The sequence below is a fragment of the Ambystoma mexicanum genome, chromosome 10 (genome assembly GCF_040938575.1).
Source record: "Ambystoma mexicanum isolate Mex_15411 chromosome 10, UKY_AmexF1_1, whole genome shotgun sequence".
Lineage (NCBI taxonomy): Eukaryota > Metazoa > Chordata > Amphibia > Caudata > Ambystomatidae > Ambystoma > Ambystoma mexicanum.
This window is the reverse complement of record NC_090932.1, coordinates 1,072,097,101-1,072,120,054: the sequence shown is the minus strand read 5'-3', so window position 1 is coordinate 1,072,120,054 and position 22,954 is coordinate 1,072,097,101. Positions and strand designations below refer to the sequence as shown.

Below are 22,954 nucleotides of genomic sequence, written 5' to 3'. Positions count from 1 at the left end.
AAGAAGAGGCACTGCCAGTGATTTGATGAGGCAATCCAGGAGCAAGATCAAGCTAACCTTGAGTTGTGTTAAACCATTTGTTTGGAAGACTGAAATAAGTCTAACTGGTGTAGTTGAAGTCTTGGTGAAAGGAACCCTAAGACGTGAGGAGTTACATTTGTTGTAGGGAGTAGTAGTGCGGAGGATGGAAGAGTAACATCCAAAGGGGGAGGCAAGACATAGTAGGAGTGAATAACATGGAAGAGCCTGCAGATTGGCGGGAGATGTTAGCTGGAGTATAGTATAGTAGAGCGTAAGAAAAGGACAAATAAGGGTGAGCGTGGGAGAAAGGGGCCTGGAGCAACCAAGGTATTTTCAAGGCCCAATCCCAACACCCCATGAGAAAAGTAACCATTCAATCATGTAGGGAGAGTTTGGAAGTCCCTTCGTGAGTCTAGAGAGATAAGGCATTCAGCCTTTAGGTTATCTAATCCAGCTGAGGACAGAACTAGACAACCTTCTGTAGATACTAACGTTAGGCGGGGATGCCTGTGTTAGGATGGAGGTTCTACACTACATGAGCGAGCGAGAGAGGGGTGGCCACAGGCCCCTCAAAACCTTTTTTTAAAAAAAACTTATTGCTGGGACTGGGAGTGGTTCTTGGGCCATTTGTGATAATGACCAACACCATTTCCAGGTGCCTTCATGAGAGCAGAACAGGACTAATGGTCTTTGGAATCCTCAACCTTGAACTCTGCCAGAATGTATGGGACACTCCCTCCCAAGGCCACAGAATAAGTATAAAGAGTAAGTTATTTTTGCCCTGCTCTTTCATCCCCCAAATAAATAAGATCACTCGTAAATCCTATTTCAAGTAACATATGTTAAGGAAAACAATTTGTATCTAGAGATGTCTCAAGCTGATCAGACTTGAAACCTGGTTCTCTGTAACTTGGGCCTATTGTAATCGTTTATAAATGGTGTGATAAAGTCCCCTGAATTGCTCAGAGTCTCCAATTGGGTGACTAAGGGGGCCAATTGCCTGCCAAATCTAGTGTGTGATCAGCCTGGGGACAGTATGGCGAGGAGCACTCAATTAGTCCCTGTCTCAGGTCAGGGAACAATCCCATGAAGCCAACTAGGGACAGGGTCACTCTACGGGGCACAACAGCTACACCTGGGAAGCATGTATGTGGTCAAGGAAGCCAAGCTCTCCCCAACAGCAAGAGTGATTTCACTTCCACTGAAGCTTTCGACTCTAGCTACGGTCCCTTCACGAGAATCTAGGAATGTCTGTCCCACAGAAGAGGCAGCATTGGCACCCTATGCGTCCCTCGCCAGACTGCAGGAATTTCATCTAAATCTAGGGGATAATACAGGGACCTGAATTAATAAGAGAAATGTGACCGTCATCCAGCCATCCATCATACAAGCCTCTCCCCCCACCCCCACTGCCCTACAGCTAAGAACAGAAAGGCACAGGTAGTCCACACAGTGGTGGCAGGGATTGGGTCGTGGCAACCAGAGGGAAGACCACCCAAATTAGGCTCTAGCCCAACCCCACTGCCTGCATCAGAACTGGAAGACATCCTTAGGGTTGGATCCCATCAGCCAATTCGTACGTACACCAGCTGCCTGAAAAGAGACACCCGAGTGCCCTCTACCATAAGAGATGTTAGAAGGCATGGCTACATTGCAGCAGGCAGATTAAGAACATCCCAAGAGGAGGGACAAGCTAATATCAACTCCCACTTCAGGGTTGTATGCCATCCCAGGGGGTAGAGCTTTGCAGGCAATTCCCATCACAGATGACATCGGAGTCTCCTTTAACCATAGAGAGGCTGGGAAGTGGGGCTAAATCCCCATAAAACCCAAAGGGATGGGAGGCGGTTGCTGTAGGTTCTGGAGACTAGAGACAGAAGATGGGAGCTATTTTGGCAAGACTGCAGGATAGAGCATGAGGAAAAGGAGTAGGAGCAGATCCCAGGAGGCTAGACGAGAAGTCCAGATGGCTGGGCCACACTGAAGCCTGGGACCTGTGGGAGAGACCAAACTGGGGAACCGGGAGAATTGGAGCTTCTGCTAAGCACTGAGGAAGTTGTGGTCCAATATAGTAAAGGAGACTTGGAGAATATTGTGCCCAAATGGGTGTGGAAGGTGAGAGGATGGGGTAGTGGTGTGACAGACCTGCCCAAAGAAGGAAAGCAGATGCTATTGGGAGAGATCTCGAGATTGAGAACAGTTGTTCTCCATGGGAAGAAGAATGGAATAGAGGGAATGATCTAGAAAGTGGAGAAACTCCACCCAAAGGGGTGAAGGTGATAGGATAGATCTGGAGGGAGCTTTGTTGAACGGGGTGATGAGGAAAGCGGCCAAGGATCTGTCTGGGAGACTGATGCCCACACGGTCAAAAAAGGGAATCAAAAGAAGACGGAAGGGGGGGGGGGAAAGAGTGCACCATTGAGAGGTGGTGCTAAAAAAAGAGAGACCATGAGATGAAATAAAGTCTTGTTTTAGAGATCAACAGTCTTAACAGGGCATTAAGAGCAGGTGAACAAGTGAACCTAGCGGGGGATGGGAAAGAATCATCCTCAAAGTTTTGGCCATACTAATCTAACTGGATGACTCTGTGATTGGAGGGTGAGTAGTAGAAACACCCCCCCTTATCCTCCCAAGTTTCCTTAGCCCATATACAGGTCTTCGAGAAATGCCTCACTTCACTCTCAGGCTCCTGCTTCCTCTGGTGCATGATAGCGGGGACTTCACAGGGATGACAACCTCAAACATCGCACCAAGACAATCACTGCCAAGACTTCTCCACTGCGGGCCTGCAAGGATAAGAGCTGAAAGAGAAGGAAGAAGAAAGGGAAGGCCTCCCCATGAAACTAGGGATTACCTCTACCTTTGCTGAAATCAGAAGAACTTGTGGCAAACTAGAGACTTTTTTGCGTGCTCTATTTTCATTTCCTAGGAGGGGGAGCCCTGGTACCACCTGAAAACGAAAGACTGAACTTTTGAGTTTACCTCAAATTTGTGTTACTTTATCCCGTTTGTTTTGTTCCCGCACTGTATCACTGCATTAGTTCTTTAATAAACTACCTTAAACTAGAGCTTTCTGTGTTCATCTGGTGTGATGAATCGAGGGAATTCGGCCCTTGTCCCCAAGGGCGGGAGCCCCACCCCTGTGAGGTGTAGGGACGCATGATATGGCAAGCAGAGACTGACACAATGGATACAATTTGTAAAACCTTTATTTAAATGGTTGGGATTGGAAAAACTCCTATTCGGCCCTATAACTACGATGGAAGTAGTCTCTACCATCAAATAATAAATAACGCAGTCCTAGTAGAGTCTGTCAAATCAAAATGGCCTATGCTAACAAAAACCTAATGCCTGTCCTATCTCTTGTACACAAATTGTGAAAAGGAAAAATCATTGTTCAAATGAGAATGTGGCTGAACCAGCTCTCCTCCCCACGTTAGGCCTCACGGAGTAAGGCGATACTTGTAGGCAGGATGACCCACTCAAACTCGGTTTTTCTACACAATATATACATTTCAAAAAGCCGTGGATCGACACCCGCCTGGCCTTCCACACTCGAGACTTTCTCTTTCTTCCAAAATAATGTATTTTCAAAATGTTCCCAAAAGATCTCCCTCTGTCGTGCTTAGACCCTAACTAAAATGTCCAACGAATCCAGGATTAAGAATAAATCCAATCAGATAGTGTTTATTCGAACATATGGTCCTAATCGTATAACAATAAACAGTAACATTCAGAAAATCCTCATGTTATAAAATTCAAATACATACAGTACAAAAGCAAATAAAATTGCAAAAATCTCAGATTACAGTGAATGTATTCGTATTCATGAGTCACATACTTTAAAAAATCTGAATTGCAGTCCAAGAGTAAGAGCAGCTCTTTCGCTCATCACGTCTTTGTAGTAGGCCATACATACCTTGCTCATTATAGATGGTAAATGCCACGACTTAACAGACCGGTGATGAGCTGCCCCTGATGAGCAAAAGAAGGAAGCATCACCTTCCTCTCCATCGATCCACCCAAAGAGACAGTAAACCCCTTGGTGAGTGACTGGAGTGAAAAGTCGGCAAGTCGCACGCTTTTCCAGGGGGCTGAAAAGAAAAAAGCATGCGCTTGCACAGTACTTTTACTGTACATTAATAATTGCAACCAACCCGACCCTTACCCCTGGCTTAGCTGACAATAGGCAGAAAGGGAGAGCACAGGAATTAGGGAAAGGTTTGATCGGGGGACAAAGGAGACCTAGTTTTGGTGGCACATGGACAAACTAATGATAGGGAGGGAACGAGGAAAGAAAGGGTCCAAGGTTCCAGCCAGTCTATGAAGATAACATGTTGTCCAGGGAGGGAAATATACACAAGTCTATCCAGGGAGGAAGAAAATGTACTGTTCAACATTTTCCAAATGCACCTTAGCCAGAAAGGGAATACACCAACAGTCTAAGACTCAGTTCCAGAAAACCAATCCAATTCTACACAGTCACAGAAACACAATCCGATGGCGATCCAGGAAAGGCAAAGGGCTCAAAAGCCAGGCCACTTGAAGTCAGCTGAGAAGCGTGGATGCTTACCTTCCCAGGAGTTAAATGCGGCTTCCTGTTCCAAGAACCTGCGTGCCAGCTTCCGCTTCATGTGGTTGCGTCCTAAAAGCTGTGCTGGAATACATCAGTCGTACCGGTGTACGGGCATCCTTGGGAACTTGAGTTCCCTTGTATGCCACAAGTCTGAGACTCCACGAGTCGCAGGTGATCCTCAAAATAGAAGAAGAGCATTTCACCCTCTATGATCCTTACGGTCATCTGGGGGAGAAGGACCCCTCGCATCTTCAAAATTCAAGAAACAGTGGACTGGAGGCCTCCTTCTTTCTTTCAACACTCCCAACCTCTGGAAAAGATGCCCCAAACGTAAGAATGAATGCTAATGGTTTCAAAAGAAAACTCAGAATCTGCCTCTGAGGCAAAGCCTTCCCCAGCCTGTTTCATCAAGGTCACCGGCGGTCTGGTAACCATTCCAAGCTGCCCCTGCTCAAGCGTAGGTTTATTACCCAAATTACTTATTTTAATACATTTCGTTCCCTTTAAATGCAGTGCAAATATACAACCCCTTTTAAGAGGGCCCACTTTAGAGTTCTCCACTGGCGCAGCTCCTTTTTGTTTGCGTTTTAAATGATCAGTGTTATATTAATAGTTTTATTTGCACTTTGCCAGACACCAACGTAGTGGTCTAAAAATGCTGACACTTGTCTGGAAAGTGGCGTTTTGTGCACCTGCCAGAGGTAGCTAGAGTTTAGTCTGCAAAGTAATGCAAACAAGCATGCAGCAAGATGGATGAAGTGGAAGAAGACAAACAAATTATATTTTGCTTTGTATTACATGCATTGACCATAAAGAGTTGCATTATTTGGTTACTGTTCTCTACTGTGAGAAACCTGAGGGTATTCTCCTAGGTAGACCTCGAGAATCCCTTCTTCAGGTGGCCAGCAGAGGGTTGACTCTCTCAGATCCTAACCCTGGGGGTGGACGAGCGAGCGAGGATCACCTGGGTAGGGGACCACAGGGTTGTGGTCTGGGAACTGCCCCAGGTGAGACGCAGTATTATACCGAAGAAGAGGGAGAGGAGAGGACGAGAGCTCAGATCTTTGTGGCTTGTACCACGATCCCTTCCTCCCTGTAAATCTCTCTTGCCCAAATCCCACAACACCTCCATATATAACAAATGCTCTAGGATCCCGAACCCCGTTCTACTCAAACAACAACTCCCAGAATCCCTGTTTTCGACCCAAATGCTCCCAATCATTCTTCTCCACATCACTTTGATTATTCTTTTCCGAACACCCAGTCTACCTTCACTAAACACTAGCGTTCCCACAATTCCATCCGTTCCTTTCACAATGATAATCCCGATCATTCCCGTTTGTTTCACACAACCTCTGGTACGAGAGCTACAATTCCTTACAACACTCTTTACCAATCTTGTCACATGGGATACTCAGAAACTCTAATCCCCCCTCCCCCTTTCTCGACACAAACACTTTCTCACAACACGCGAGATAACAGACTAATATGAAGACTGTTTATCTGACATGTCCCAACACAAGGCTCAGGCAAAGTCAGGCATTTGACCAGAACCACACACACACCTGACGGCCCTTTTCCCTTCCCCACAAGGTTAAAAGATGGCGCATTAGAGCACAGTACAAGGAAGGCAGACCGCACAACGAGAAAGCTAACTCAGCACAGCAGTTCAAGAGGAGAGGAGGAGAAAGACTGTGCGAACCGAGAGGATGACAACGAGAGGAGCAACCTTACACTTTCCAAGCCAGGCCTGTGAAACCTCCACAGAAGGAATCGTAAGACCATGAACAACAGCCAGCGTATGTTGCAGCAGATGTAAACGGTACACGGGGCCCTCCTCCGTTGATAACCAAGCTGAGGGGAGACACTTGCCACCGTGGTACCAGCCTTGTCTCCAGAGACAAGAAAAGCCAAGCGGTTAATCACAGCCTGTGAGTCGAAGGGAGAGCTGATAAGAAACCAAACTGTTTGAGCAAAAGTAGTAAACAGCTAATTGAAGAGAAGTGCAGATGTTAATACCAGAGGGGGAAAACCAGTTGCAGAAATGTCCGACACCACGTGGGTGCTCACTCTAGATACTCTGGACGATTACCCTATTGTTGAAACTACCATTACCAGAAGGCCTTGGGAACGGGGCGAGAAAGGGGTCAAAGTGGTCATACAGGGGTCTGGCAAAATCCTCTGTACAGTCGAAAGTCTTTGACCTGCAGAAGTCGAAAAGCTAAGGGAAATTAAGAAATTTGGACAAATTGAGTGAATGGTAAGTTGGCAAGAGTGAACCCGATGGCGAGGGACGAAACTTAGTCCCGAAGGAACAGCGTGTTCACAAAAGTGAACCTGACAGAGGGAGGTCCACAGGGAACTGTTTACAAGACATTTAGATGTGTGAAGCGTGGTTCAAAAAGACATTAAGAATCCTAAAGGTAACAGGAGAAATTGATTTGTGAAAAGCCGTAGTGAACATGACTGAGGAAGGTGGACATTTAAGAAAGAGTCTGAGCCCAGAAGAGCGGGATCCATGGGTGAGAAGCCATCACCCCAATAACACGTGAATGCAAGCAAGAAAAAGTCTTTGAATACAAGCCAGAGGGAACCCAACAGGAGGGAGGCTGATATTCGAGAGGGGCCTGAGCCCAGAAAAGGGGCATGGGGGGGGGGTCAGGGGAGATCACCTCAAGTGCAAATTCACAAGGAACTTTTATTTTGAATCTATCAGACGTAAGAGAACCAACCACTGAAGGTCCTGATATCACTGAGAACGTTTTGTAGATTTGAGCCCAGAAGCGGGGATCAGGGGTGAAAAGGCATCACCCAACGTGCAAGCAGAAAGGAACTTTTGTTTATCATTTTGGAATACATCAGATCCTCAAAGGCAACAGACTTTTTGTAGAAAAGAGACTTAACCACCAAAGGTCCTGATACCCGAGAGCGGAACAGTAGTCTTGTGCTGGGAAAGCTCAAGCGTGTGCTGTGCTGCGGATTCCCGCCTTGTCAAATGCTCAAAACTGGGGAAGGGAGACCCCGACTACCGCATCCTGACTTATTTGTAAACACTTCTTTCCCGTGAACCCTATCCCACACTTTGTTTGTATTTAGCATAAGGATTGGCAATGGGTTTTTCTTAGTATAGGCTCTTTTTATTTGACAAGACGCCACTAGGACTGCCTTATTATTTGATGGTCGTAGCTTGCTCCCATTTTAGATTTAGATTATGCGGTTTTCCAACCCGCATACAGATTAATAAACACCCTTGAACTGTGATCACTTCTGTTTGTCTTTACTGTTGCCACCATGAGTTCCTTACACTACCCACTCCTAATTTCTCTTCCTTTCGATTTGTGGCTGTATGAGTTGCAATAGAGCACATTTATGTAATAAAAAATGTGTGAAGTCAATGCTAAGAATGTGGTTTTACCAAGCTAAAAAAGACGACTATTTAGGGCTGGGTTTGTCAACAAATTTACAATCTTGAGTTAGCTTTTTAGGATTTACCACAGTGGGTATGCATAAGAAATCTATGTATATACAATGAACTGCATTGAAGGTTTTTGCATATTTTATTGACATTAGTAAAACCTGTGGGAATGAAACCGCTCTCTGTGTGGTCGTTTTTCAAGAGTTTGATGCACTTAGTACAGACAGGGTACCCTAATTTGCCCACAATGTGTTCTGATGAATCCCTGGGCATACTGCATGTTTGATCCAAATGTACCTTCATCTCCTGTGGTCCTTCACATGTTTAAACACATTGGCACTGAGGGGGAACTTGCACAACCAAACTGCTGCCATCGTTGGTTTATGTCTGTGGAACCCCACATGGCAAGTTTGCAAAGGGAAAAGTAGGGATCTACCCGGCCATAACTCGGGGATGCTGATAGACCCACTTGCCATCTACCTTCTGCCCACTGTGAATTTTGTTCCCTTCCCTTCCCTTGCTTTGCAGTGTGGCTTCACGCAAGCTAAGCTATCGCCTGTGCAGAGATTTGGAATTTTCTCCTGTGGAAGTTTTAAGATGATGTGCAGTACTGTCTTTTTCTTTGCACTCTCAATTTTTTGCTTTTCTTTTCCCATTGTTATAAATGAGGACGTCAAGCCCCAGAATTCAGAGAAAATAAAAGGACACCTTTGTTTTAGGTGAACATGCTTTACAGATCCTCATACTAGACCCGACCGACTGTTTTTTGGATTGGGTTTTTGTTCTGCCCATGGATGGCAAGGGCAGAAATTGAGTTATTTGTAAAATTGGTACTCTTGATAGTTTTCAGTTCTTCTCTCTCTCTACCATTTGCAGTTCAATGGGGTTTGCCAACTGTCTCAGCAGCTGGTGTCATCGGGATGTTGAGTGCTGTGGTGGCTAGTATCATCGAATCAATTGGAGACTACTACGCTTGTGCCCGGCTCTCCTGTGCACCCCCTCCTCCAATTCATGCCATAAACAGGTGAGTAATTCCCACGTACGCTCCTGACGAGAGAAAAAGGGTTCCATGGGGTTTATACCGACTTCAAATGCATGAATTCCAAGATCTGAAAATTGCAACAATCACTTGCTTTCTTTCCCTTTTGAAGGGCTCTAAAATGATCTAATACTCCATAATAGAGGGAATGAAGGAGAGGATGGATTAGAGTACCTCTATCATTTGGGAAACTGGTATTATGCCGTTTTTTTTTCGTTCTCATAATACTGGCTGTATTTTGCATGGTTCAAATGTCATGGGGCAGGGAATGGTTGGATAGTACACTTGAAAAAAGACGCAAGGCTCACCACATTACATTTTTCGTCAGTTACCAGAATCTCAGCTGTGTGTTTTGTATTTGTTGTTGCTATTTGTTGTTTTGCACCTTGAAATTGGTTGTTCTGATAATTACTTGCATTCAATGAATGATTTGTATTACTACATATGCATGGAGCCTAATCTATACTGAAACAATAGGTACTGTAAAGAAACCCCTTGCTGTTTTCAAATTGCTTTCTCAGATCTATACAATGGCCATGTTCTTTTCATTTTGTTCTGCGATTGAGCACGGTCTCCCCTGAAATGACTGTAGAATCATCTGCAGCGTAGTGTACCGAAAACAGGTTTAACATAACACACTTGGACAGGACATGCTGATGAAGTCTAAAGAACAGGTTAGTTCTCAGCCAACTGTAGTAACCAGAGGCCCTTCTCAAATAAAGAATGTTAGGATATTTTGACTGCCAGGGATCGTTTTGACTGGCAGCACTGTTAAAGACATGCTCTTGAGATTTCTTTGTGAAATTTCGCCCGTTCCCCAAGATGAGCAATAGCACTCATCTTAGAAAAATTTGAATATATTTATCTGACAAATCCAGACAGGCTAAACTGGAATCTGCATTATGATAAGGGGAATGACCAATTCATTCAGATTTGCAGAGTTATCACATCATTGTGGGGAACAAGGAAGTCATTTTTCAAAATCAGAAATAAATAGGTCACAAATGTAGGAAACCGAGCCCTGTTTTAGCAGCTGATTTAAAGGTTCTGAACATGTTTTTGTACTTGGAAAAACAACCCGGTAGGTCTGTGTTGCACCATATCAGGAATTGCATGAAACCTCAGTAGAGCGCTGCTTTTATGGCTTTTCTGCGGAAGTATTGATGCTTTCTCCAGCTTGGGGTCTGGCATGGATTCACATGCTCATGAATATTCCCCGTCGTCAGGCCGGGAATCCTCGGTATAGAAAAAAATCAGTATCAGTTTTGTTTCTGATCTGTCTTTCTTAGTAGTAACCAATCACTGGTCTCTGGGTCATACTGCCGCCAGCCAATGACTGCCCTCTCCCTAAGCCCCGCCTCCGGCAGCCATCCTCAGATTTTTACCGCACGTTCAAGTGTTGGGAGTCCTCGTGCTGTAGCTCTCGAGCTTTTGCTGCGTTTTCGCGCTTTTTCAGGAGATTTTTCGAATGTTCCGGTTAAATTGAGCCTCAAGCTCCACCGTCTCTACATCCGATCAACGGGGATCCGTTCCAGAGTTTTCTGCGCCCCTCAAGGGTGAAGATTTCGTCGAGTTACGCTTTTGGAGGATTCCAGAAGTTCCGAGGCCTACCCCGAACATGGCCCAGGAGAAAGGAAGCTTGACGCCCGGGAAGCTGTTCAGGACCTGCCCTGGATGCCAGCTTCAGAATGTTTTCAAGGAGGACGAGCATTCGTTATGCCTCTACTGTCTCCATGAGAACAAGACGCACAAGGAGAAGGACTGTGCGTTTTGTGGGAACATGTCGGAGCGGACCATGAAGGATCGCCACCTCCGTCTCGCCAACTGGCTGGAAGGGAAGAGCCCGTCAGGCGAGAAGAAGAAAAAGAAGTCCGAGCGGTCTTCTAAGTCCTGTGAGGGTGCCCCGGCGACGGGGGCCCAACAAAAGGCTAAGCACCGCGAGTCCACGGGCACCTGGAGCGCCGAACGGTCGGGCTCCTTGGCTGCCAGGCAGGGCGCATCCTCCCCGGCGCCATCAACCACGAGCCAACGCTCTGTCTCGGGTAAGAGGAAGTCCGAGAACCCGGCGAAGCTTCTGGAGAGGCCCCGGTCGATCTCGAAGATTCCGGCAGAGGGGGAGCGAGGCGCGGACCCTCCCCCCAAGTTGAAGGCTCCAGGCGTCCAGAAGGTGACAATGGCCTTAATTCACCCTGCTAAGACCTCGATTGAGGATGTCGCCGCGGCTCTGGCTCGGCATGTGGAGGCTACACCAGTGGAGGCGCCCTCAGGACCTAGAGTCTCCCTGCCACCACAGAGGGAGTCGTCTTTCGGGCCCATTGAGAAGACCCCCACGAAGTCTGCGTTGGAAAAGGTGGGGGAGGGGCTGGTGGCCATCGTGGATACGGACACGACCTCTGAAGAAGAGCTCATCGAAGTCGTGGAAGAGGCCCAGCCCATCGGGAGGGATCCCAACGAGGGCGACGACGAGAACGACGGTGTCACCGACAAGGCTCCTCAAGAGCCCTCGCGCCCGTGGTTTCCGGCGCCGCAGGACACCCTGGCGGCCATTTTGTCAGCGATTCAGTGCTTATGCTCGGAGATAGGGACAAGGTTCCCCCTTCTCTCGACGGAGGTACCTGAGCCAGACCCGACGGGGGAACCGGAGCCAGGACCTTCTGAGAGTCCACCGCATAGGAGGAGGACGACGCATCCTACGCCACCTCTCCCACCTCTGCGGCCTGCTCTGCCTACCCTCCGGTCTACTACCCACGGGGATGATACAGGCACGGACACGGCTATGACAGGTACAGATGACGACAGAGGCGACGACGGGACGTGTCCCCCGGTCACCCCCTGCTCGGGCGTCCCCGCCCTGCGAGATTGGATCCTTTCACGCCATGATTTCCAGGGCATCCAAGCTTTTTCAGCTCTGCCCAGAAGAAAAGAAGGGTTCCTTTACCAACGGCGCGAGGTTAAAAGGAAGACTGTCCTCGTTGTACCGCTTCTTGATGACATCTGGGATGAGGGGCTCGCCCTCCTCAAGAACCCTGCCACGGCGCCGGCAAAGAGGGACCGGTACGAGAAAAAGTACTGGGTCCCCGACGCTGCCCCCTTGTGCCTTCGGGCACAACCTACCCCGGACTCGGTCGTCTCGGCGGCGGCAAAGAAGAAAGCTGGGGGGCATCGGCCTCGACATCAACTTCCCCGCCGGACGGCGAGGGCAGGAAGTTGGACAAGATGGGATGACGGATCATCTCATCTGCAGCGACGACTATCAAGGCGGCCAACGCCCTGGCTATCGTAGCCCGCTAGGACAGGGAGTTGTGGTTCGAAATGGCCCCCGTGTTAGACCTCCTTCCGGACGCCAAAAGGGCTAAGGCCCTTGAAATCCTACAGGAGGGGGAGATTGCTTCGGACCAAGCCATCACGGTGGCAACGGACATCGCCGTCACCGGTTTCCGTCAGTTGGGCAACAGCGTTTGCTTGAGACGACGAGGATGGCTCAAGGCCACGGATTTCCCCCAAGAAAGACAAACCAAGATTTTGGACATGCCCTTCGACGGGAACACCGTGTTTGTGAAGGCGGTTGATGAGTCCCTTCAGGCCATCAAGAAAGACAGACGGCCCGGGCACTGGGAGTGCTCCAACAACGACGGCCGTCCTTTCGGAGCTCCAGAGGCAGACAAGGTGCCTCCAAGGGATCCGGCAGTGGCTCCTCCACTTACCGCCAAGCGGCAAGATCTTCGTCCCAGTAAGCTTACAGGGGACGCGGCAAGTCAGCTGGTCCCCGTCGTCGTCGACAAGGAGGTCAAGGAGGCAAGGCGGCCTCCAAACAAGATTGAACCGACCGTGGGGTCGGGCCCCCGCCAAAGCACCCCAGTGGGAGGCCGGCTGGCGAGGTTCGTCAGTGTGTGGGAGTCCATCTCCACCGACAGTTGGGTGTTGGATGCCCTGGCCCAAGGGCACGCCCTCGAGTTTCAGAAGAAGTGCCCTCGCGTTCCACCTGTGGCCAGGAAGGAAAATCACGTCCATCAACTGCTGTTGGAAGTAAGGGCGATGCTCAAGAAGGGTGCCATCGAGCTCGTCCCAAAGAGGCTTCGGGGCTCCGGAGTTTACTCAAGGTACTTCCTCGTAAAAAAGAAGACAGGAGGATGGCACCCCATCCTGGACCTACGACGACTGAACAAGTACATCAAGGCACAGAAGTTCCGTATGGTCACCCTCCAGCATGTGCTGGGACAGCTGGAGGAGGGCGATTTCCTTTTGTCGTTGGACTTGGAGGATGCGGACTTCCACATCCCTATTCTAAAAAGACACCGAAAGTTCCTCAGGTTCGTGGTCCAAGGGCGGCACTACCAGTTCAAGGCCCTCCCATTCGGATTGAAGTCTGCACCCAGGGTGTTCACCAAGTGCCTCGCACCGGTGGCGGCGCGGCTGCGCCTACAGGGGATCCACGTCTACCCCTACCTGGACGACTGGCTCATCCGGGCAAGGACAAGGGAGCTCGCCGTGGAGCACACTGCGAAGACCGTCCAGCTGCTCATGGACCTGGGATTCTCCATCAACTTTCCAAAATCCCACCTGGTTCCGTCGCAAGTCGCCCTGTTTCTGGGAGCCAAGCTCGACACAGTGGCGCGGCTGGCCTCGCTGTCGGAGGAAAGGACCAGGACCATTCTGGGCAAGGTGCAGCGTCTGTTGGCCACGGACATGGCCAGGGTACGATCTATCAAGTCCCTCCTCGGGATGATGTCCTCCTGCATTTATCTGGTGCGCCTTTGCAGGCTTCGGATGAGACCCTTACAGGAGTTCCTCGACGCCCGCTGGATCCAGTCGACGGGCAGCTTTGAGGACAGGATCCCTCTCAACAAGACGTTCCGTCAGGCGATCTGGTGGTGGGGTACCCGCTCCCATCTGTCGGCGGGCACGGCCTTTCAGACCCCAGCTCACCAGGTGACGGGGACGACGGACGCCTCCCTGGAAGGTTGGGGAGCACACTCCGGAGATCTTCACGCGAGAGGCCTTTGGCTCCCAGAGGAGAAGTCTCTCCACATCAACATCTTGGAGCTCCGCGCGGTGTTCTGGGCCCTCAGGTCCTTTCTTCCGTCCCTCAAGGGCAAGCTGGTGAGGATCTTCACCGACAACACCACCACGATGTTCTACATCCGGAAGCAGGGCGGAACCAGGTCCCCGGCCCTATCCAAGGAAGCCCAGGATCTGTGGCATTGGGCCGTCGCCCAAGGGATGTTTCTGGTGCCTCTTCATCTGGCAGGAATAAAAAACACGATCGCCGACTCACTCAGCAGGGAGCTGCGCTCGTGCCACGAGTGTGAACTACGCCAGGATCAAGTGGATCGATTCTTCCGACGATGGGGCGAACCCCAAATCGATCTCTTCGCGATGGCGACGAATTCCAAGTGCCGAAGGTTCGCCAGCAGGTTCCCCCAGCCGAGGAGCATGGGCGATGCTTTCTCGTTCCCCTGGGACGGCCTATTTCTTTATGCGTTCTCTCCGCTGCCGTTGCTGCTCCGGCTCATCAACCAGCTCAATAGGTCCCGGTGCAGGATGATCCTCGTCGCATCGGCGTGGCCGAGGCAGATCTGGTTCCCGGACCTTCTGGACTTGTCAACGTCCCCACCAGTCAAGCTGCCGACGGACGCAGACCTTCTCTCCAGAGAAGGAGGCGCCATTATTCACCACGACCCGGAGTCGCTGAACTTGCAGGCCTGGCTCCTGCAGCACTAGAGTTTGGAGAGTACGACATCTCGGCCGACTGCAGAGAGATTCTTGCAAAGGCCAGGGCGTCCTCAACTCTCAAGTGCTACGGACATAAATTGAAGAGGTTCTCTGTCTGGTGCCGTGCACAGAAGATTAACGCTCTGCGGATTACGGCCCCTCAAGTACTGCCGTACCTACTGTCGCTGGCCAAAGCTGGACTGGCTCACGCCTCCATCAAAATACATCTGGCTGCAATTTCCCGATATACCAGGACGACGGGACGGACGTCCTTGTGGTCTCATCGCCTGGTGAAAGAATTCATGAAGGGACTATTCCGATCATTCCCGCCGGTGAAGGCTCCTGCCCCGGCGTGGGAGCTTAATGTGGTGCTGACCAAGCTCATGGGGGCCCCATTCGAGCCTATGCATTCGGCGCCTTTGAAGTTCCTGTCATGGAAGACAGCTTTCCTCGTGGCTATCCCCTCCGCACGACGAGTGGGAGAGATCCAAGCCTCCATACTTGACTTTTCATGACACGAGGGTGGTGCTGAGGACACACCCATCCTTTATGCCCAAGGTGCCGTCGGACTTCCACCTCAACGAGCCCTTGGTGTTGCCAGTTTTCTTCCTGTCGCCTTCGTCGCCGGCTGAGAGGACTTTGCACTTGCTGGATGTAGCTAGAGCGCTGAAGTTCTACGTGGACCGCACGAAGAGTTTTCAGAACACGTCACAACTGTTTGTTTACTTTGGGACTGTGAATCAAGGGAAGGCCGTCTCGAAGACTTCCATTTCCAGATGGCTCTCCGGCTGCATCATGCACCGTCACCGGTTGGCAAACCGACAGCTGCCCGGCCGTCCGAGAGCCCATTCGACCAGAGCGATCGCTGCTACCACGGCGTTCCTGTCTGGTGTGCCCCTGCTGGACATCTGCAGGGCTGCGACGTGGAGGTCGACGCACACCTTCACAAGATTCTACTGCGTCGATCGGGACTCCAGGGAGGGGTCCAGGGTCGGCCAAGCAGTGCTGCGCAACCTGTTCGCCTAAGGTGAGCCTAGTGTGGAGGTAAGAGTTGCTTAATGTTGAGTTGTATTGCTTAATGTTGAGCCTGTTGCCACCTCCCGTGGTTGTGCATGTGGGTACTGCTATGTATTCTCTTATTCATGAGCATGTGAATCCATGCCAGACCCCATGCTGGAGAAGGAACAAGTTACTTACCTGTAACTGTTGTTCTCCAGCATGGGTCTGGCATGGATTCACATGCGAACCCTCCCGCCTACCCCTCTGCGGCTCTTCACTTGGTCATACTGCCACTTTACGTGCTACCAAATCTGAGGATGGCTGCCGGAGGCGGGGCTTAGGGAGAGGGCAGACATTGGCTGCGGGCAGTATGACCTAGAGACCAGTGATTGGTTACTACTAAGAAAGAGAGATCAGAAACGAAACTGATACTGATTTTTTTCTATACCGAGGATTCCCGGCCTGACAGGGAATATTCATGAGCATGTGAATCCATGCCAGACCCATGCTGGAGAACAACAGTTACATGTAAGTAACTTGTTCCATCTGTAATGTGGTCCTTTCCCATGCAGATTCCTTCAAACATGAATTATCGAATTGAAGACCTTTTTCCTTATTATTTTGCAGTGCTTGAAGGCATGACAAGATTTTTTACTATATTTATTATATTGGCTCTTTCTTGCATGTGCTGTATTACTCATCCAGGTAGAGTTGATTATTTAATTTTTGAATTGTTCATTTATAACACCATTAATACCAACAAGTGGTTTCTAAGTCCGGGATCGGCATTCAAACCTGTGTTGCACTGCATTGTCTTGCTCCCAAGACAAACTCATTGCCCCTGAGCTATTCTTCCTCCACTTAAATGATCATTTGGTTACAAAAAGTGTGGACCATTTAATCATGCGACTTCACTGTCTTCAGAGCAGTACAATAGGAATCAGTTATATGACCTGACCTGATTAAGAGCAGTTTATTTCCACTGTTCTGTTCATACTCCTATTGTAGCTCACAATGTGTAGGAACATAAAAATGTAGGGAAGTCTCTAGGCCTCCACAATTGGCTCAGGCCCTGGCCTGCTGTTCACATACAGGTTTGCTTCCACCTTTTCCTCAGAGTGCTTGCTCCATGCATTTGTTACACACTCTGTGATTAGTTATGTTATAATGTTACCCCTGAGCCTTCTCATATTGAGGCCGCTGGTTTCAGGGGGTGCTAAAAGAGGAAGCGACTTGTACATACAGTGCTCATGCCAGCGAATCATGTGACTATCTCATTCACGTCCCATCTTTCCAGTTGTTTGTTTTTGAGCTTATCCTCTGGCTGGTTTAGGCCATGCCCTATTTTGGTTGCACTATCCTAGACACTCTTTAATCCTTCTTTATTGTTCTGGATTGTACAGAATACTTAAGATGTTAGCTTTATCAAACTGTTCAAAATAGAGAGATTACTGAATGTTGGTTTGGAATCCTTTCTGTATGACAGACTGCCTTAAGGCCGTTTTTAATAGGTGCACCTGACTTTGTGTGGTTCCACAAGGGAACCACACAAAGTCTCTTCTTTCTTTGTCTGCTGCTTCCTCTCCCTCTCTGTCTGCCTTTTCCTCTCTGTCTGCCTCCCTTGCTCAGTCTGCCGCTCCCCCCTCTCCCTTTTACCCAGTCTGCTGCTTCCTCTCTCTCTGCTACTCCCTCTCTCTCTCCCTCCCTCACTCGCTTGGCTGCTTCCCCATATCTCTCTCACTCTCTCGGTCGGAGGCTCCCCCCTCTCGGTCACCCGCTCCCCCCTCGCTCTCTCGGTCACCCGCTCCCCCCTCTCTCTCGTTTGGTTGGCCGCTCCCCCCCTCTCTCGGTTGCCCGCTCCCCCCCTCTCTCTCACTCGGTTGGCCACATCCCCCCCCTCTCTCGCTCGGTTGGCCGCATCCCCCTCTCTCTCGTTCGGTTGGCTGCACTCCTCTCTCTCTCGCTTGGCCGAACCCCCCCTCTCGCTTGGTTGGCTGGACCCCCCTCTCTCTTGCTCGGTTGGCAGGACCCCCCCTCTCTCTTGCTCGGTTGGCCGGACCCCCCTCTCTCTCGCTTGGTTGGCCGGACCCCCCTCTCTCTCGCTCGGATGCCCGCACCCCCCCTCTCTCTTGCTCGGTTGGCTGCACCCCTCTCTCTCTCGCTTGGCTGCACCCCCCCCCCTCTAGCTTGGTTGGCTGGACCCCCCCCCCTCTAGCTTGGTTGGCAGGACCCCCCCTCTCTCTTGCTCGGTTGGCAGGACCCCCCCTCTCTCTTGCTCGGTTGGCCGGACCCCCCTCTCTCTCACTCGGTTGGCCGCTCCCCCCTCTCTCTCGCTCGAATGGCTGCACCTCCCTCTCGCCACTCCCCCTCTATCTCCCTCGCTCAGTCGTCTGCTCCCCCCTCCCTCTCTGTGTCTGCTCCCCCTTCCCTCTCTGTGTCTGCTCCCCCCTCTCTGTGTCTGCTCGCCCCTCTCTCTCTCTCTCTCATCTGCCCCCCCTCTCTCTCTCTCGTTTGCTCCCACTCTCTTGTCTGATCCCCCTCTCTCGTCTGCTCCCCCTCTCTCGCTCGTCTGCTCCCCCTCTCTCTGTCTGCTCCCCCCTCTCTCTGTCTGCTCCCCCCTCTCTCTGTCTGCTCCCCCCTCTCTGTTTGCTCGCCCCCTCTCTGTTTGCTCGCCCCCTCTCTAGTCTGCTCCCCCCTCTCTCTTGTCTGCTCCCCCCTCTCTTGTCTGCTGCCCCTCTCTCTTGTCCTCTCTCTTGTTTGCTGCCCCCTCTTTCTTGTCTGCTCCCCCTTCTGCTCCCCCTATCTCTCGTCTGCTCCCCCCTCTCTCACTCGTCTGCCCCCTCTTTCATCTGCTCCCCCTTCTGCTGCCCCCTCTCTTGTCTGCTGCCCCTCTCTCTTGTCCTCTCTTGTCTGCTGCCCCCTCTTTCTTGTCTGCTCCCCCTTCTGCTCCCCCTCTCGTCTGCTCCCCCTCTCTCTCGTCTGCTCCCCCTCTCTCGTCTGCTCCCCCTCTCTCTCGTCTGCCCCCTCTCTTTCATCTGCTCCCCCTTCTGCTGCCCCCTCTCTTGTCTGCTGCCCCCTCTCTTGTCTGCTGCCCCCTCTCTTGTCTGCTGCCCCCTCTCTTGTCTGCTGCCCCACTCTCTTGTCTGCTGCCCCCTCGCTCTCTCCCTCTCTGTCGGCCACTCCCTCCCTCTCCCTTCCCCTCCATTCCCCTCCCTCCCCTCCCCCTCCCTCCCTCTCTCCCTCTCTCGGTTGGCTGCTCCCTCCCTCCCTCCTTCCCTCCCTCTCTCTCTCGGTTGGCCGCTCCCTCCCTCCCTCCCTCTCTCTCTCGGTTGGGCCGCTCCCTCCCTCTCTCTCTCGGTTGGCCCGCTCCCTCCCTCCCTCCCTCCCTCCCTCCCTCCCTCTCCTCTCTCTCTCGGTTGGCCGCTCCCTCCCTCCCTCCCTCTCTCTCTCGGTTGGCTGCTCCCTCCCTCCCACTCTCTCTCGGTTGGCCGCTCCCTCCCTCTCTCTCTCGGCCGCTCCCTCCCTCTCTCTCTCGGCCGCTCCCTCCCTCCCTCCCTCCCTCTCTCGGTTGGCCGCTCCCTCCCTCCCTCTCTCGGTTGGCCGCTCCCTCCCTCCCTCTCTCGGTTGGCCCCTCCCTCCCTCCCTCTCTCTCTCTCGGTTGGCCCCTCCCTCCCTCTCTCTCTCTCGGTTGGCCGCTCCCTCCCTCTCTCTATCTCTCTCGGTTGGCCGCTTCCTCCCTCCCTCCCTCCCTCTCTCTCTCTCGGTTGGCCGCTCCCTCCCTCCCTCTCTCTCTCTCGGTTGGCCGCTCCCTCCCTCCCTCCCTCTCTCTCTCGGTTGGCCGCTCCCTCCCTCCCTCTCTCGGTTGGCCGCTCCCTCCCTCCTTCCCTCTCTCGGTTGGCCGCTCCCTCGCTCCTTCCCTCTCTCGGTTGGCCGCTCCCTCCCTCCTTCCCTCTCTCGGTTGGCCGCTCCCTCCCTCTCTCTCTCGGTTGGCTGCTCCCTCCCTCTCTCTCTCGGTTGGCTGCTCCCTCCCTCCCTCTCTCTCTCGGTTGGCCCCTCCCTCCCTCTCTCTCTCTCGGATGGCCGCTCCCTCTCTCTCTCGGATGGCTGCTCCCACCCTCCCTCCCTCCCTCCCTCTCTCGGTGGCTGCTCCCTCCCTCCCTCCCTCCCTCTCTCGGTTGGCTGCTCCCTCCCTCCCTCCCTCCCTCTCTCGGTTGGCTGCTCCCACCCTCCCTCCCTCCCTCTCTCGGTGGCTGCTCCCACCCTCCCTCCCTCCCTCTCTCGGTTGGCTGCTCCCACCCTCCCTCCCTCGGTTGGCTGCTCCCTCCCTCCCTCCCTCTCTCGGTTGGCTGCTCCCACCCTCCCTCCCTCTCTCGGTTGGCTGCTCCCACCCTCCCTCCCTCCCTCCCTCTCTCCCTCCCTCTCTCCCTCCCTCTCTCCCTCCCTCTCTCGGTTGGCTGCTCCCACCTCCCTCCCTCTCTCGGTTGGCTGCTCCCACCCTCCCTCCCTCTCTCGGTTGGCTGCTCCCACCCTCCCTCCCTCTCTCGGTTGGCTGCTCCCACCCTCCCTCCCTCTCTCGGTTGGCTGCTCCCACCCTCCCTCCCTCTCTCAGGTTGGCTGCTCCCACCCTCCCTCCCTCTCTCGGTTGGCTGCTCCCACCCTCCCTCCCTCTCTCCCTCCCTCTCTCCCTCCCTCTCTCGGTTGGCTGCTCCCACCCTCTTTCCCTCCCTCCCTCTCTCGGTTGGCTGCTCCCACCCTCTTTCCCTCTCTCGGTTGGCTGCTCCCTCCCTCCCTCCTCTCTCGGTTGGCTGCTCCCACCCTCTCTCCCTCTCTCGGTTGGCTGCTCCCACCCTCTCTCCCTCCCTCCCTCCCTTGGGTGCTCCCACCCTCTCTCCCTCCTCCCTCCCTTGGGTGCTCCCACCCTCTCTCCCTCCCTCTCTCCCTCCCTTGGCTGCTCCCACCCTCTCTCCCTCCTCTCTCCCTCCCTTGGCTGCTCCCACCCTCTCTCCCTCCCTCTCTCCCTCCCTTGGCTGCTCCCACCCTCTCTCCCTCCCTCTCTCCCTCCCTTGGCTGCTCCCACCCTCTCTCCCTCCCTCTCTCCCTCCCTTGGCTGCTCCCACCCTCTCTCCCTCCCTCTCTCCCTCCCTTGGCTGCTCCCACCCTCTCTCCCTCCCTCCCTCCCTCTCTCCCTCCCTTGGCTGCTCCCACCCTCTCTCCCTCCCTCTCTCCCTCCCTCCCTCCCTTGGCTGCTCCCACCCTCTCTCCCTCCCTCTCTCCCTCCCTCCCTCCCTTGGCTGCTCCCACCCTCTCTCCCTCCCTCCCTCCCTCTCTCGGTTGGCTGCTCCCACCCCTCCCTCCCTCTCTCGGTTGGCTGCTCCCACCCTCCCTCCCTCCCTACCTCCCTCCCTTGGCTGCTCCCACCCTCTCTCCCTCCCTCTCTCCCTCCCTTGGCTGCTCACACCTCTCTCCCTCCCTCTCTCCCTCCCTTGGCTGCTCCCACCCTCTCTCCCTCCCTTGGCTGCTCTCTCCCTCCCTCCCTCCCTTGGCTGCTCTCTCCCTCCCTCCCTCCCTTGGCTGCTCCCACCCTCTCTCCTCCCTCCCTTGGCTGCTCCCACCCTCTCTCCCTCCCTCTCTCCCTCCCTCCCTCCCTTGGCTGCTCCCACCCTCTCTCCCTCCCTCTCTCCCTCCCTCTCTCGGTTGGCTGCTCCCACCCTCTCTCCCTCCCTCCCTCGGTTGGCTGCTCCCACCCTCTCTCCCTCCCTCTCTCCCTCCCTCTCTCGGTTGGCTGCTCCCACCCTCTCTCCCTCCCTCTCTCGGTTGGCTGCTCCCACCCTCCCTCCCTCCCTCTCTCGGTTGGCTGCTCCCACCCTCCCTCCCTCCCTCTCTCGGTTGGCTGCTCCCACCCTCCCTCCCTCCCTCTCTCGGTTGGCTGCTCCCACCCTCCCTCCCTCTCTCGGTTGGCTGCTCCCACCCTCCCTCCCTCCCTCTCTCGGTTGGCTGCTCCCACCCTCCCTCCCTCCTCTCGGTGGCTGCTCCCACCCTCCCTCCCTCTCTTCGGTTGGCTGCTCCCACCCTCCCTCCCTCTCTCGGTTTGGCTGCTCCCACCCTCCCTCCCTCTCTCGGTTGGCTGCTCCCACCCTCCCCTCCCTCTCTCGGTTGGCTGCTCCCACCCTCCCTCCCTCTCTCGGTTGGCTGCTCCCACCCTCCCTCCCTCTCTCGGTTGGCTGCTCCCACCCTCCCTCCCTCTCTCGGTTGGCTGCTCCCACCCTCCCTCCCTCTCTCGGTTGGCTGCTCCCACCCTCCCTCCCTCTCTCGGTTGGCTGCTCCCACCCTCCCTCCCTCTCTCGGGTTGGCTGCTCCCACCCTCCCTCCCTCTCTCGGTTGGCTGCTCCCACCCTCCCTCCCTCTCTCGGTTGGCTGCTCCCTCCCTCCCTCCCTCTCTCGGTTGGCTGCTCCCACCCTCCCTCCCTCCCTCTCTCGGTTGGCTGCTCCCCCTCCCTCCCTCCCTCTCTCGGTTGGCTGCTCCCCTCCTCCCTCCCTCCCTCTCTCGGTTGGCTGCTCCCACCCTCCCTCCTCCCTCCCTCCTCCCTCCCTCTCTCGGTTGGCTGCTCCCACCCTCCCTCCCTCCCTCCCTCTCTCGGTTGGCTGCTCCCACCCTCCCTCCCTCCCTCCCTCTCTCGGTTGGCTGCTCCCACCCTCCCTCCCTCCCTCCCCTCTCGGTTGGCTGCTCCCACCCTCCCTCCCTCCCTCCCTCTCTCGGTTGGCTGCTCCCACCCTCCCTCCCTCCCTCCCTCTCTCGGTTGGCTGCTCCCACCCTCCCTCCCTCCCTCCCTCTCTCGGTTGGGCTGCTCCCACCCTCCCTCCCTCCCTCCCTCTCTCGGTTGGCTGCTCCCACCCTCCCTCCCTCCCCCCTCTCTCGGCTGCTCCCACCCTCCCTCCCTCCTCCCTGTTGGCTGCTCCCACTCCCTCCCTCCCTCCCTCCCTCCCTCCCTGGCTGCCCCCACTCCTCCTCCCTCCCTCCCTCCCTCTCCCTCGGCTGCTCCCACCCTCCTCCCTCCCTCCCTCCCTCTCCTCCCTCGGCTGCTCCCACCCTCTCTCCCACCCTTCCCTCCTCCTCCTCGGCTGCTCCCACCCTCCCTCCCTCCCTCCCTCCTCGGTCCTCGGCTGCTCCACCCTCCCTACTCCTCCCTCCCTC

The 22,954-nt window shown here is 53.7% G+C and overlaps 1 protein-coding gene across 1 annotated transcript in view; it reads left to right on the top strand.

Moving 5' to 3' along the window:
- Positions 1-22,954, top strand: part of SLC23A2 (solute carrier family 23 member 2) — a 1,453,080-nt gene that overhangs the window by 1,102,140 nt on the left and 327,986 nt on the right. The window contains exon 12 of the mRNA XM_069618873.1: positions 8,889-9,036. Within this exon, the coding sequence (XP_069474974.1) occupies positions 8,889-9,036 (148 nt within the window). The remainder of the gene's footprint in view (positions 1-8,888; positions 9,037-22,954) is intronic.